The sequence below is a fragment of the Prunus dulcis genome, chromosome 6, assembly GCF_902201215.1.
Source record: "Prunus dulcis chromosome 6, ALMONDv2, whole genome shotgun sequence".
Taxonomy (NCBI): Eukaryota; Viridiplantae; Streptophyta; class Magnoliopsida; order Rosales; family Rosaceae; genus Prunus; species Prunus dulcis.
This window is the reverse complement of record NC_047655.1, coordinates 18372881-18386599: the sequence shown is the minus strand read 5'-3', so window position 1 is coordinate 18386599 and position 13719 is coordinate 18372881. Positions and strand designations below refer to the sequence as shown.

General features: G+C 39.7%; 1 protein-coding gene across 1 annotated transcript; it reads right to left on the bottom strand.

The window, feature by feature from the left end:
- Window positions 1–10115: 10115 nt before the first annotated feature.
- Window positions 10116–11465, bottom strand: LOC117633261 (zinc finger protein STOP1 homolog). The gene has a single exon (XM_034366984.1). The coding sequence runs from the start codon at window positions 11366–11368 to the stop codon at window positions 10316–10318; it is 1053 nt and encodes a 350-aa protein (XP_034222875.1). The 5' UTR covers window positions 11369–11465; the 3' UTR covers window positions 10116–10315.
- Between the last annotated feature and the right edge of the window lie 2254 nt (window positions 11466–13719).

The window sequence follows — 13719 nt, the reverse complement described above, 5'->3', positions numbered from 1 at the left end:
TGAAATCAGTTTATGTCCCAAAAATAAGGTGCCGTAGTGCAGGAATTATAACCATGCATTGTACAAGACTCAGAGGATATTTGGACATCAACAACAGACGCATAGCAACAGTACGTATGTATGTGAAATAGTACAAGATTGCAACTCCCTGGGGCAGCTGTCATAATTTCTCGAAACCAGGCTGAAAGTCGATATATTATCATCCTAACAAGGGAGATTAAAATCTTCTGAGTGCTGGATCAGCAGGAAATGGGCGTTGGGAAATTTCCTCCTTCTCTCCCTTTCTTAGTTTCTTTTCCCATTACTTGTTCCTCGAATTGTCTCTCATCTTTTTCTTCTTCATCTTCCGCTAGTAAATGTGGAGGAGACAGCTCCAAGTCGCAGCGCTCCCATTCTTCCACAGTCATAGCAATTGAACGGTAGTCTGTACCCGCCATTGCTAAAGCTTCTAATGAAACTGACATGATTTGTCTGCAGGCTCTAACAAAATATATATACGATAGAGAGAAAGCTTCGTAAATGCTAGCTTCAATTGGTTTGATCGATAATGAGCTGATCACTTGCCTGACAATGAGTTTATATATGCTCCCAATTCTCATCATCACAAAGAGCCGTACCAGTTTCATATACTTTATATGAGATCACGGGAAGAACATAAAAATCAAGTGGGAAACTATCTTCCGTACACTTCAGGCTCACAGAGGGAAACTGATGGCACACTATTCTTTGAAGATGAAATGTTGTTCTCGTGAAGATGGATCCTATTTGCTTTGCTCATCAACCTTCTTTTGTTTGAAGGCTTAGCCTTATGAGGTCACACGTTACTCTTTGGTATTTGGATGCTGACATCTTGCAGTAGATATCCCCTGATGAAAGCAGTGATGCTAAGCTTGACTAGTAGTCATTTTTGCACCTACGTGTACTAATGCGAAGTATTTGAAAAGTAATATATAATTGCTTACATTGGAGGGAATTGAATCCTAGATGTTTAAGTCTAACATGATAACCTTCTCTCCCTCACCACTTGGGCGAACCCAATGACTTGTAGATTGTAATGAATTTGAATCCACTCTATAATTAATAAATCAAATGTCTTCATATTTTTGGGGAGTTCTATCCTTTTGATACCAAAGTGGACAGTATAGTTGAAGGAAGTTGAAGTTCCACCCCAAAATCAATTAGTAATGTGGACCGTAGCCCAACTCATTATAAGCCTTTGTTAGGTTTCTCAACTTTCCAATGTAGGGCTTTTTACCTTCACATTCTCACACATCCCCACACGTATGACGAATTTTCAAGTCTAACACGTGGACAACACATATTGAGCGACGTAGAGCATGTGTGACTGTTGGGCTTTCACACATGGACTAACCCGCTATGATACCATGAAGTTTATTTGCAGTAACTTAATGCTAACAGGCCAAGCAGGAATGTATTTGTTTCTCCTTGGAAAGTGATTGTATGATCAGTGGTGGAATTTGCATTGCCAAAAAAGTAGCTTGCTGAATCATTTGTTGCATACATAGCGGCTGAAACAGAGTTTCCAAAATCGATGGTGGTAATATTGCCATGGGTGAGAGTATACTCCATGGATTTCAGAATCTCATGAAGTTGCTTCAAGTGACCTATTTTGGTTGATTCAAGTTACCATATTCATCAAGAGGAGCATCATAATCATAAGTTGTGGGAATGTATGCAGCTGATGTTCGACCAAAGCTTGTTCCACCATGATACATGTAATAGTTCTGGAAAGTGCCTCCAGTCTGGAAGAACCTTGCAACAGAGAAGGCAAGATCCTCAGCAGTCCTAAGTGGTCTTTATCATCCCAGCTCTTGAACCAGCCGGTCCAATTCTCAGTCCACATTTTAAGGCTGTTGTCATTATATGGTTTGAAATTATCACAGTACCAGCCATTGCATGTGCTTATCATTGGTTGGGGAGCATCACTTTGTTGGCACATAATCCATGGAACTCCAATGTAAAGAGATTGGGCAAAATTTGAGCACCTGTTCATATATGCTTTGCCAGCATCTCCATAGTATGATTGCACATTGCCATTTTCATTCTCAATCAGCGCAATAATAATTGGGCCACCTTGGGATGCAAAAAGTTTCTCTTTTTTCGTCATATCAATAGTCAAGGTGGTAAAATTCTTCATCTCACTCATGTAAACATCATTAGCAGTTCAAATCTCACATCCGGGCAGATTATGCAGTCACTCCATAGTTCCATTCAGCACAAACATATGGACCAATTCGAATAACAGCATAAAGTCCTTCGTCTTGAACAGAATTTTGAGAAACCTGACTGTAACACCCCGATCCCAAATTTCTCCAAATTTAACCCTTATTTAATTATTTAATTATTTAAGGGTATTTTAGTCATATTTTTAATCGGAGAGAGTTTGGGACCGTGACTTGTATTTTTGGATAGGTCTCACTGAGACGAGTTCGTAGACATGTAGTGGGCCCAATTCGGAGTTGGAACGAAGAAGTTACGAGCAAAACAAGTTCAGTGGCATAACCGTAAATATTTCGAAATGGGATTTTTTATAAAAATCTGATTTTCCCTCTCTCTCTCTCTCTCTCCCCTGCGCAGAAACAGCCCCCCCCCCGAGTTACTGTTCACAGCGGCGGTTTTTGGGCCGCCGCCGCCACATCCGGCCACCACTTGGGGTGGCACCGGTCCCAAAAGAACCGTGCCATCCTCCTCTTTCCATCCCGACCAATCTCAGCCACCGGAACCACCTGTGCTCGCCGGAAAATGCAAAAATCCGATCGAATTTAACCCAAAATTCAAGGAGCTCGATCTCCCTCCTCCGGCCGCCATTTCTGGCGATCAAGGTATGAAAATTCATCCTTTCTTCATGCTCTAGCTGATGGTTGGGTAGGAATTGATCGATTCGTAGCGTAGGCAACTTGATTTTCGAATTGAAATTCGGCCGAACTTCGGCCGCCGTGTTTGGCCATTTCCGGCCACTTTTTGGGGGTTTCCCAAGAACAAAAGTGGCTCCAAATAGGGTGTTATACCTAGGGTAGGAGTTTGGAGCCGTGGTTTTGAGATTTTCCGGCGAAGCGTTATCGCTTTGGGCACCCGGTCTGCCCGCGCGTGTGGCGGCGCGTGGGCGAGGGGGGCGGCGCGTCTCTGTCCAGTTTTGAGGTCCTCGTGCCGTCACGAGCGCGTAGGATTTCGCGGATCTCAATTCGGACATCGTTTGACTATCGAACGGATATCGCCTATTGTGTGTTATCCGGGTTCGATAGGTTGGGACCGTTGGATGGACCCAAATTTAATATATGTTAAACTAGGTATTTCTAGGATCGTGTAGGAATTCACGGATGGTGAATCGGAGCCCCGGATGTTCCGATTTAATATTTTAAAGTTTATCTTTTATATTAACCGTTAGATCGTGCGATCGTGAGCGATCCGACCGTCCGATCTGAACCAAACTGGTAGGACAAGTGTCCTATAATTTATAAAACCCGTAGGAACTTTCGGATCGGAGTTTGGAGGTCGTGGTCCCCGTGGGCCCGTTTGACCAGGGTTAGGGTAGTTTGACCCTTGGTTGACCGTGAGTCTCCCGAAGTAATCTCACCGTCCTAGGGGGATTATCGGGTACTAGACTATTGTTGGGGCTTACGCAATATTAGAATTAAAATATAATTATATGGTTGTACAAGGATACAACAGAGTCTAGAATGTCAGTTGGAGTGCTATATGCACTACCTTAAATACCCCCCCGGATTTTGGATTAACTACTAGCACTACCAAGTGAAAGTCAGGTCTCACGTGGCGTAGGTTATCCGGCGTTGAGACAGGCCCCATACGTAGCGTTGGTTGTACCGGCGTATGGGGAGAGATTGGGATATTGTGTTGAGGTCGCACGTGGCGTAGGTTATCCGGCGTGTCGACAGGCCCCATCCGTGGCGTTGGTTGTACCGGCGTATGGGGAGATTTATGATATAATGTTGAGGTCCCGCGTGGCGTAGGTTATCCGGCGTTGGGACAGGCCCCATACGTGGCGTTGGTTTTACCGGCGTATGGGGAGTTATGTGATATGACGTGTAGGTCTCACGTGGCGTAGGTTATCCGGCGTTGAGACAGACCCCATACGTGGCGTTGGTTGTACCGGCGTATGGGGAGATATGTGATAGTATGGCATGGCCGCACGTGGCGTAGGTTATCCGGCGTGTTGACAGACCCCATACGTGGCGTTGGTTGTACCGGCGTATGGGGAGATTTTGTGTAATACAGAGAAAGGAGTTGAGGTATCACTTGAGAGTGGAATTAGGTTTTATGGAAGAACTACGTGTGGCTTGATCCCTCAGTGAGGGTACGTAGGCAGCCTAAGGTTATTAGGTGCAGCCGCATACTAAATATTAGTCATAAAGGGGTATTTGAAATTGTTGGTAGTTGGTTGAGAATTATTGGAAGGCCGAAGGCCATTTGCATGAATTGCATGAAATTATATTGTGCATGCTGCCAGTTGAGAATATAAATTGTGTTTTCATGCAGGCATAAATTTTGGGAAATGTCCAATTTATAGGGGAGACTCTGCCAAAATTTCGGCAGAAAGTCTCGGTCTTTAGTAAGTGGGCCCGGCATCAGAGTGATGTCAGGAATTCCAAAGGGTTCGTCTCGGGTTTTTGGGAAAATTCGGGGCGGGTCCTTTCACTGACAAGGTCAAGATTACCAGTAAAATCATACCAGCGACGAAAGACATAATTAAGTCTGTGATGATTTGCATTGCATGACATTTGACTTGATTTTATTTGAATAATTCCCGAAACCCCCATTCCAAATAAGTGCTTATTTTGATTCCAGTTATACCCAAAAATACCTGCACTCGTGCACAACCCAGCATTAGCGTTTAGCAATCAACAGAAACCCTCTCACTGTCACCATGTACATGTTCAATCAACAGAACGATATTATTATTTCAGTCAAAGGTGCGAAACTGAAGTACGAAACACAAAACAGAAAGAAGAGCTATTTTTGTCATGATACATAGTTAGCTAAAAATATTCAATATTCAAAATTCTATATATTAAATCTGGTCATGCATAATGCCTATTGAGTTCTCTCACAGTATGTATATGATAAGGCTGGGATAATTACATGGGTCATGTTTTTCAAGCAGCATTGGTAATTAATTTGGTAGGTCCAGAATTTTTATTATTAATAATTTAATTTTTATACACAGAACGAGTATTCCCTGTCATATATATAGCTGTTGACATTTTGCAAGAGGGATTTACAGATGAAAGCTATCATGCAATTAAGCTTGGTAGTAAAAAGTTATGCATATCAAATTAAGTTATGTGTATGTATAAATCGAACTAGACTTTGAGATAAATGCTCCGGACAACTTGTATTCTTACAAATTTAAATCAATAGCCTATCGAATTGGCAAACTATATTTACATGGCTTTTGATCTGTCTCCTGGAAAAATCAGCATTTTTTTTCTTTCTCCCCCCACCCCCGGAAAAAAATGAATGAATTTAAATGTTAATAAATACATTTTTAAATCGGAAGGTTAGACATTGAAACACAGATTTAGCCCATTCAAGAAGCTTTCGCTTTGTGTAATCACTATCAAACGCCAAGATATCATCAGCACCACCCTTTGTTCTGAGGAACTGATCAACATCAAAACTCTGCTCATCAGCTAACAGATAGGGTGGTGGATCTTTCAGGCCATCGTTCGACTCCCACTCTTCGAAGTTGATACCGCATTCCATGTAGTCTGCGCCCGCCATTGCCAAAGCTTCAATAGACATTGCTTACTTCTCTCTTCACAATCCCAGTACTATTTCTTCTTCAATTCCCGCGTTTGTTTGTTTGTTAGTCATATATCTTGTTATGCCGCAAGACATATATATATATATATAGATATGGTTTCTGTTTAGGGTTCATAGCGTGTGAAGTCACATGCACGGGATTGCATTCATTTTTATGGATAATAAATTCAAAAAGGAATTGGCCACCCCAAAGACTCTGACTATCTATTAGTCTATAACTCTTAGATGACTATCCACAATGACAATGCAAGCAATTTGCTTCATCGTAGATGCAAATTTGTATGTATCTGCATGTGAAGCGACTAGCTTTCCAGATGCTAGACAGAACATTTTGTCAACCAAAATGGTAGAGAACTATTCGTCATGTACAATCTGGGTACTATTCTTTTTGTTAGAAAATATATGTCACATGTTGTGTTGACCATGACCACATAAAATGCTATGAATCAAACCTTCTCTCTCTATACAAAGTTGTCAAAAGCATATAGGTTACTGCATGCAGACGCATGAATTGGGCTTTTGGCATCCGTCATTCACCACGTCAAGTTTTTGTTAATTTACTTCATGGAATCCGTGACTCTCTCTCTCTCAGAGCATTTCCATTCAAAATTTTAGGTTCTAAACTGTTGACTGAGATCTCCCTCGTCCTACAAGGCTTGAAGATGATTGGAGACCATCAATCTCTCACATATCTATAAGCTAGACTTAAGTTTAACACTTGGAATTGAAGTGGGTGCTTTTGAGATTCGTGGAACTGTGGAATTTTAATATCAGCATTCTATGGTCGAAGGTGCATTTGACACATTTTGTCCCAATAAGTAATCATGTCCTGTTTATTAGAAAAATAATAAGTATGTTCCCCTTTTTGGTATAAATACAAGGTATATATTAGGTTTACGGATTATCAATTGTTAATCAATAGATTAAGAGATTGTATAAATTACGACACGCTGTTTGGTATAAATAGAAGGTATATATTAGGAGTACATATTTATCAACTGTTTATCAATATGCTAAGAGATTGTATAAATTGCGAGCATGCAACTATTAGCGGCAAAGAACTTAATAGATTAAATGATTGAATAACTTATGGCTTAAGTAACTTGACTCCAAATTTGGGTTTTTGAGATTTGAAATACGAATTTCTCATGCAATTGTTCATATTTCTATTTCAACTTAATCCAAATCAATGTAATAACAACCTATTAACATTTCAATTTCCAATAAGAGCAATAAACCCCAAATTTCACTAAGAGAGTGACGTACACATGCACTAAAAGATTAATTATTTCTATAAAATAAAAAAAATATTATATTGTTATCAGGTTTTCTATTCTTATCAGGTTGATAAAATATTAATATTAATAGTAATTATTATTATTATTATCTTCCGATTGTTGACAAAAATAATAATATTTAATTGCCATGCCAAACCGAAATGGCAGTTCAATATGATCGAATTTTGGGTTTTTGGGGACAAATGACCACCTATATTTAGGACTCTAACAGAGAAACGAATTAAAAAAAAGAAAACATAAAACCAAAACCAGAGAAAGAATATAGCCTTTATTTGTATTTTCCTTTTTCATCGAGTAAAGTATATATAATTATTGACTCCAAGTCAGAGAGGAATACTAATTAAGGTCTGAAATGGTTTAATAATGTAACAGCCCCGAATCTAGCACCTTAAGCCTTGTGGTTTAGTTGATTCTGAGCTCACATTTAAGGTTATTACCTTCTGGGAGTTTTGTAATTAGTAAAAGGTTGGGGGAGTTGTTTTAGTGCTCTTGTGCAATTTGAAGAACATTTAAGGATCGAATTGCAATGTCATATTTATGCTACAGAAACTTGCCGCCTCCTGCTTGTTTAGGCTACACCTCCTGCTTGAGTAGGGTAACACCTCGTGCTTCCTTCAGCTGCTTGTCGCAACCTTCAGTGATGGAATTGACTTGTGTAATGTGTTCTTGGACTACCCCCTCTTGGTTTAGGTGTCAGACTTGGAACCATTTGTATCATCTTGACTCCAGCTGCTGCTTGCCTTTGCAGATTAGACAGCCTCGGGGAAAAACATAACTAAGGCTGCTAGGAAAGGAAGGACTGAAGTTGAGTAGCTCTAGGCTTGCTTTCTCCTTTGGGAAGAGATTGAAGTGTTCGGAGATTATAGTTTCAGCCGTACTGTTTCAGGTAAGCTATCTATTATGGTGTTTGTTTTGTTTGCTTCCATCTTTCTAAATCTCGTAGTTGCTTTTACTTCTACTGATATCACAACCTTGTATCATTGTCAATTCAGTTATGTATGCCTCATTTTCATTGTTAAAGGAGCTCAGAATTGAACATTGAATAGCATCTAAGCTTGTGGTTAATTCAGACCAACTGAATTACAGTGATCGTGCGTTCTTTTGAAGGAGTCAGGACCTCTAACCAGCTGGTAATAAGGCTCATGTGACCACCATGGGAATAAGGACATAAGCTATTTCATTGTTAATGTTTCTCTGCATTCTACTATGAATCGTTTTACAACACATGAGTTTTTTAGTTTCGTTTGTGTATTCTCTTTAGTTCAATTTTCAGATATTGTATTGTTCTAATCCTCGCACTCACTTGTGGCCATATATAGTTGCTTATTGAGCTTTCTAGCTCACCCTTTTTCCCTTCCATTTCAGATTAGCTCGGAATAGAACTTTGGCTCTCTTGTGGTGTTTTGGCTACCCTACAGAAGATATGATTGTTTTTGGAAAACTTTAGGCTTTAATGTTGTAGGAAACACCATGTATAATGGAAGTCTTTATGTTCAGTTTTGGTAAACTTGCAGATCCTGGTAGTTCTAATTGAGCAAGTTAATGAGTTTGATTTAATTGTCCGTTTTAGCGATTTTGGGCTGAACTTGGAGCATGACAATAAAAACTTACTTTTTGTTCCCAAAAACTTGACCATAAATTTAATTGTAACACTCTGGTTCCTGAGTCCTTGTTTGTTATCAAAGTATTGGAAGTGAGGTAGCTAACAATAAAAAGTTAAATTGATTTTAAAATGTGACATGAATGGTCATATATGGCAACTTTTACAAATTCATTTTGGTTACCAAAGACCTAAAGCCGGAAAGAACTTGAGAAAAGATTTCTCATGTTTTCTGAGCTTTTCCTTAGCTATGGTAACCCAAATGACATTCAAAAAGTGGTCATGTGCAAAGGGCCAACTATTGAAATTTTGAAAAAAGGCTGTCAACTTTTGTAATTAAATGACACAATTAGTATAGTTTGAGAATCAAACTGAGACGTTTTGAAGTTAATGGAACTGAGCTTTACAAAGAACAAAATTCAAGGGCAGACTTGAAATTCCATCTTCAGATCTCCCACATCCGTAGGATCAATGCTGATTAAAAAGTCGCCAAAACCCTTTTGTCTCATTTCCAATGGCAAAAGAAAATGGCACTGTATGAGTGAGAGAGAGAGAGAGAGAGAGATTGTAATAATAAATAAAACCCAATTGAAAAGAGAGAGAGAGAGAGAGATTATAATAATAAATAAAACCCAATTGAAAACATCTCAGCTTAGAGGTTAGGTGCCATGAAAACAAAACCCATGCCTCAATAATGCATTGACCTCCTTGCCAATACCAACAACAACAGACAATCTTTACAGTATTATAAACTCAAATAGAGTCGACCCATCCATCGCTTTTGTCCTGCCAACAAACACTCACTAATCACTAAAACACACCAATTTTTCAGTAAAAAACCTGCCCAACCGCAGCTTCTTCAACTTGTTCTGTATTTGTTTTCTCTCAACTTAAAATCACTTAGGAACTACAAACCAAACAAAAACAGGCAACAAGGACAAGCTTTGAGCAGCGACAGTAAAATATTTGTCAACTAATTCTATGAAGATGTGGGGATACATAAGTACCTTAGACAACAAGTTAAGCACCACCACAACAGAATATTAACTGGTGGAAGAATTGAGCAGAGTCTAAAAGAACCACATTTCTCAGACACAAGTAAAAGACTTCACCTAGCTCATGTATATCTGGATGGTCTCTCTCTAACAATTCTAAGTTCCAACGGAAATCGGATACCTGCCTCGTACACATTTCCTAATCTAAAAATTAGCTCAAATCTTCACTACAAAACCATTGTTGCAACCATTGTAAACCTTACAATCACCTTAAAATTTTGAGTGTTTTTCACTTGTTCTTCTGCGATCCCATTTAAGATACAGTTAATTCGAGATTTGTCACATCATTTAGTAGCTAAAATTTGAAATCAACAACAAATCAAAGGCTGCCTTGCATTGCAAGCACATTAAAATCAAGAATTCAAGAAATGGGTTTTATTAATTCAACTTATTAGAAACAGCAACAGAGATTTACCATAAAGAAACTTGATAAATCTCTTATCACAAAAATTTATTACATATGCAACAACAAATCACAAAAACTCTAAAATCTAAACAAATACAACAACAAGTCAAAGAGATATACTAAAAGTAATACCTTATCATCATCATCACCACTGTCACAAGTCCACCAACATATCGTCCAAAAAATACCCATCAATGGAACCAAACCCTCCAAGCAACTCAGAAAATTCAGTATCCTCAAAAAAATTCGACCCCATTTCCCGTCCTTTAAACGACGTCGTATTCTCCTCCACCTCTTCCTCCTCATCCTCATCCTCATCCTGATCCATAGCCGTCGCAGCCTTAACACTCTTCTCGTCCTCAACCGCCGGCATGTGCCCTTCAAACAAGGCCATGTGCCCAAACAGCTTGCTCTTCCTCGAGAAGCTCGTGCCGCACGTACAGCGCCACCGCGCCTCGCCGCAGTGCTTCAGGTGGCTCTTCAAATCCGCCAAGACCGAAAAGCTCTTCTTGTTGCAGCTATTGCACGAGTACATCTTCGGGCAGTGGCTTCGCTTGAAGTGATTCTTCACGCAGATCACCGATTTCAGCGCCCGGAACTTCACGTGCCCCTTGTTTCGGTTGCACCCGATATAGGGGCACGAGAACCGGGTCTTCCGGCTCTGCTCGGCCGGGTTCTTGTCTGGTTTGGCCAAGGCCTCGGGCGTCTTGAACCGGTTCCCGTGGGCCCGCATGTGCATCCTCAAATTCGCGTCTCGCTTGAATCCCTTCCCGCAAATCTCGCAGTAGTGGATGTGCTCCGCCAGCAGCTCCATCGCGTCCACCTCCACAATCTCGCCCTCTGCGTCGTCGTTTTGGAAATCGCTCTCTTCCTCTTTCTTGACCTCTGTAGCTACTTCGTTGTTGGCGGCGGGTGTTTGGGTCTGGTCGGATGCGGGTCCCGGGTTCTGAGAGCAGGCCAACAAAGCGGCACCGTTTGAGATGATTTCGCGGATCGCAGAGGCGATTCCGGCTGAGACCATGTCCATCTGGTCCTTGCTGATCAGAGCGTTGGCGTTGATCGATTCGGTGAGGAAGCACTGCAGCGAATCCATTCTCGTTCGGACCATCGACAGATTCCGGAGCGGAACTTCCGGGTCCGGGTCTTCAGCCGCAGGCGCGACGGAACACGCCGCGGGGATGTTAAACGGTTGACCGGTAAACGACATCGTTTAGACGCAGATAGTTTCGTTTTTGTTAACACTCATGACTGACTGAGATTGGATTGGGATTGACTTGAAAATAATAAAAGGCTGTGAATATAAATGAGAGAGCACACGCAAAGGTGGGGAACGATTATATCATCTGGGACCGTTGAACGAGGCGGGCATTTCTCCTCCAAGTGGGGTCATGTAGACCCAAAGTGGGCAGTGGCCAATCAGAGCTAGTGGACCACCACTACGCAGAGGAGCAAAGTCGTTTCTGTATTGTTTTTCGTCAGAGTGCTTCCAGGGTGCTTCCGTGGAAGATTATATGGAAATCAGTTAAAATGAGTTCAATTTTATATGATTCAAGTTCATTGCACCAGGTGAAGTCTTTATTAGCAGCCATGCTCTGAATGTAAATGAGAAAAATAAACATGAAATTTTGATAAAAATCATAATTTTTAAATTGATATAAACTAATTCCCGTGTTTAGATCTAAAACAAAAAATAATTTCAAGTCGGTAAAAAAAATGGAATTTAAAAGTCATAAATCTCAAATTCAAATTATGTATAAATAGTTGTCATTTCTAAAATTCTAAGATAATAAACATTAAATTTTGTATTTAAATTTATTAGTCATCTAAGAAACTTTACAAATTCTAGAATATTACTTTATTTCCTCATCCAAACGCACGTCAAATTCTTTGTGAATTATAGTACTGCTATTGTTTTTTTGCCAATGCATGCACATGTGTGACCGTAACCCTGGACTGCTTAGTGAATTAGCACAACATCCAAGCATAAACAAACATTACTATAAGACAATCTCAACTGTTAAGTGGTTGAACTTTTGATATGTACATTTTTCTAGGGTTATATTGTAACCATTAATATCAAGATCTGACAATATAGTAACTGTATAAAATAATAAAATCATCTATGCATAGTCATAGATTAACTAAAATCGTACAAGTTTCTGAGCTAGATATAGTGGTTTGATTTGAGCATGTGTTTTGTATCTGGAAGGTCAATATAAGATTTGTATTTTGGGGAAATGTGATGCTACAAGAAAACTTTTTCAGATGTTTTCAGATGTTGATACTACTTTTCTTCATGGCATTGGCTTCAAATCCTTTATGCATTTTGGGGGCTTTCTATTCAATGATTCCACGCATGCCCATTACAAAAGGCACAAACACAAATACATATAAAAGCTCACTAGGTCTGGCCCAATAATAATAAATATGTAACCGAACAAAACAAATTGAACCAATCAATATATATATATAAAAAGGGAGATTCACTATTATACCCAATATGGGAGCCCAAATTATAAAAATACCCTATATAAAATGGACTTTAGAAACACACCCAAAGCCCATTTACAACATAACAAAAAAGCTTTCAACTTCTTATAAATTACAAAATTGCCATCAATTTCTTAAAACAAGCCCAACCCCAAAATCTCATAAAAATACCCAAAGCACTCAATAGGGCATCAAAGTAATTTAATAATCAATATTAAATTCAATAAGGCTAGCTATCATTTTTTGGGTTTTTTTTGGGTTTGTTTATAGGAATTCAATTGTGTATGGTTTATTTATAATATTAGTGCTAGAAATGGGTATATCACTAAATATCTCATATAAAAAAGCCTAGGACCACCAACTGGTAAAATGCCACCATGACAACCCCAAAAACAGAGGTCTAGAAAGAGACTTCGAGAGACCAACATGGAAGGATGGAGATGAACTCGCAACATACTCATTTTGGTCAAACGATGGATCCAATAACTCGTAACTCCCAAAACCTCGCAGCTCAATCAACCATAATGTGACGGGGGACAAGCAAAGCAGGTTCCGGTGGAGAACTAAGCAACTAGGGCAGTGTAGGGATGGTGAGAAATGAGGAATAGGTGGAGAGATACAGGAAGAGACAAGACAAGAGACAAAGGAGGTGGGGGACCAGAAGAAAGAAAAACAAAAAGTTGAACCAACTTCAGTGACAGACCTAGTAAGGCGCAAGAATGTGCAACTGCATCTCCTCTTACTTGAAAATTCATAAAAGGTGTTGCATATTGCACATCTGCTCAGCTTTGGAGTTGTAGTGTAGGTGTTCGATGAAATGCCTAAATAAAGTTTTTGTTTCTGGGCATTGTTGTGCACTGCACGCTACACACGCTTCTGTTTTAAATAAAATAAAAGGACTTGGCCAAAATGACATCGTTTTGGACCAGACTTTTTAAAACATGTGCAGTCTTTTTTCTTTTTTTCTTTTTTTAATCCAAGCCAAAACGACGTCATTTTAGACCAGGCTTTAAAATAAAATAAAAATAAAAGGAAACTTGCTACCATTTCATGGGCTTTTAATAGAGC

Bases quoted from the DNA above. Each gene is read 5' to 3' on its own strand.
- LOC117633261 (XM_034366984.1), bottom strand. From the start codon at position 11,368: ATGTCGTTTACCGGTCAACCGTTTAACATCCCCGCGGCGTGTTCCGTC.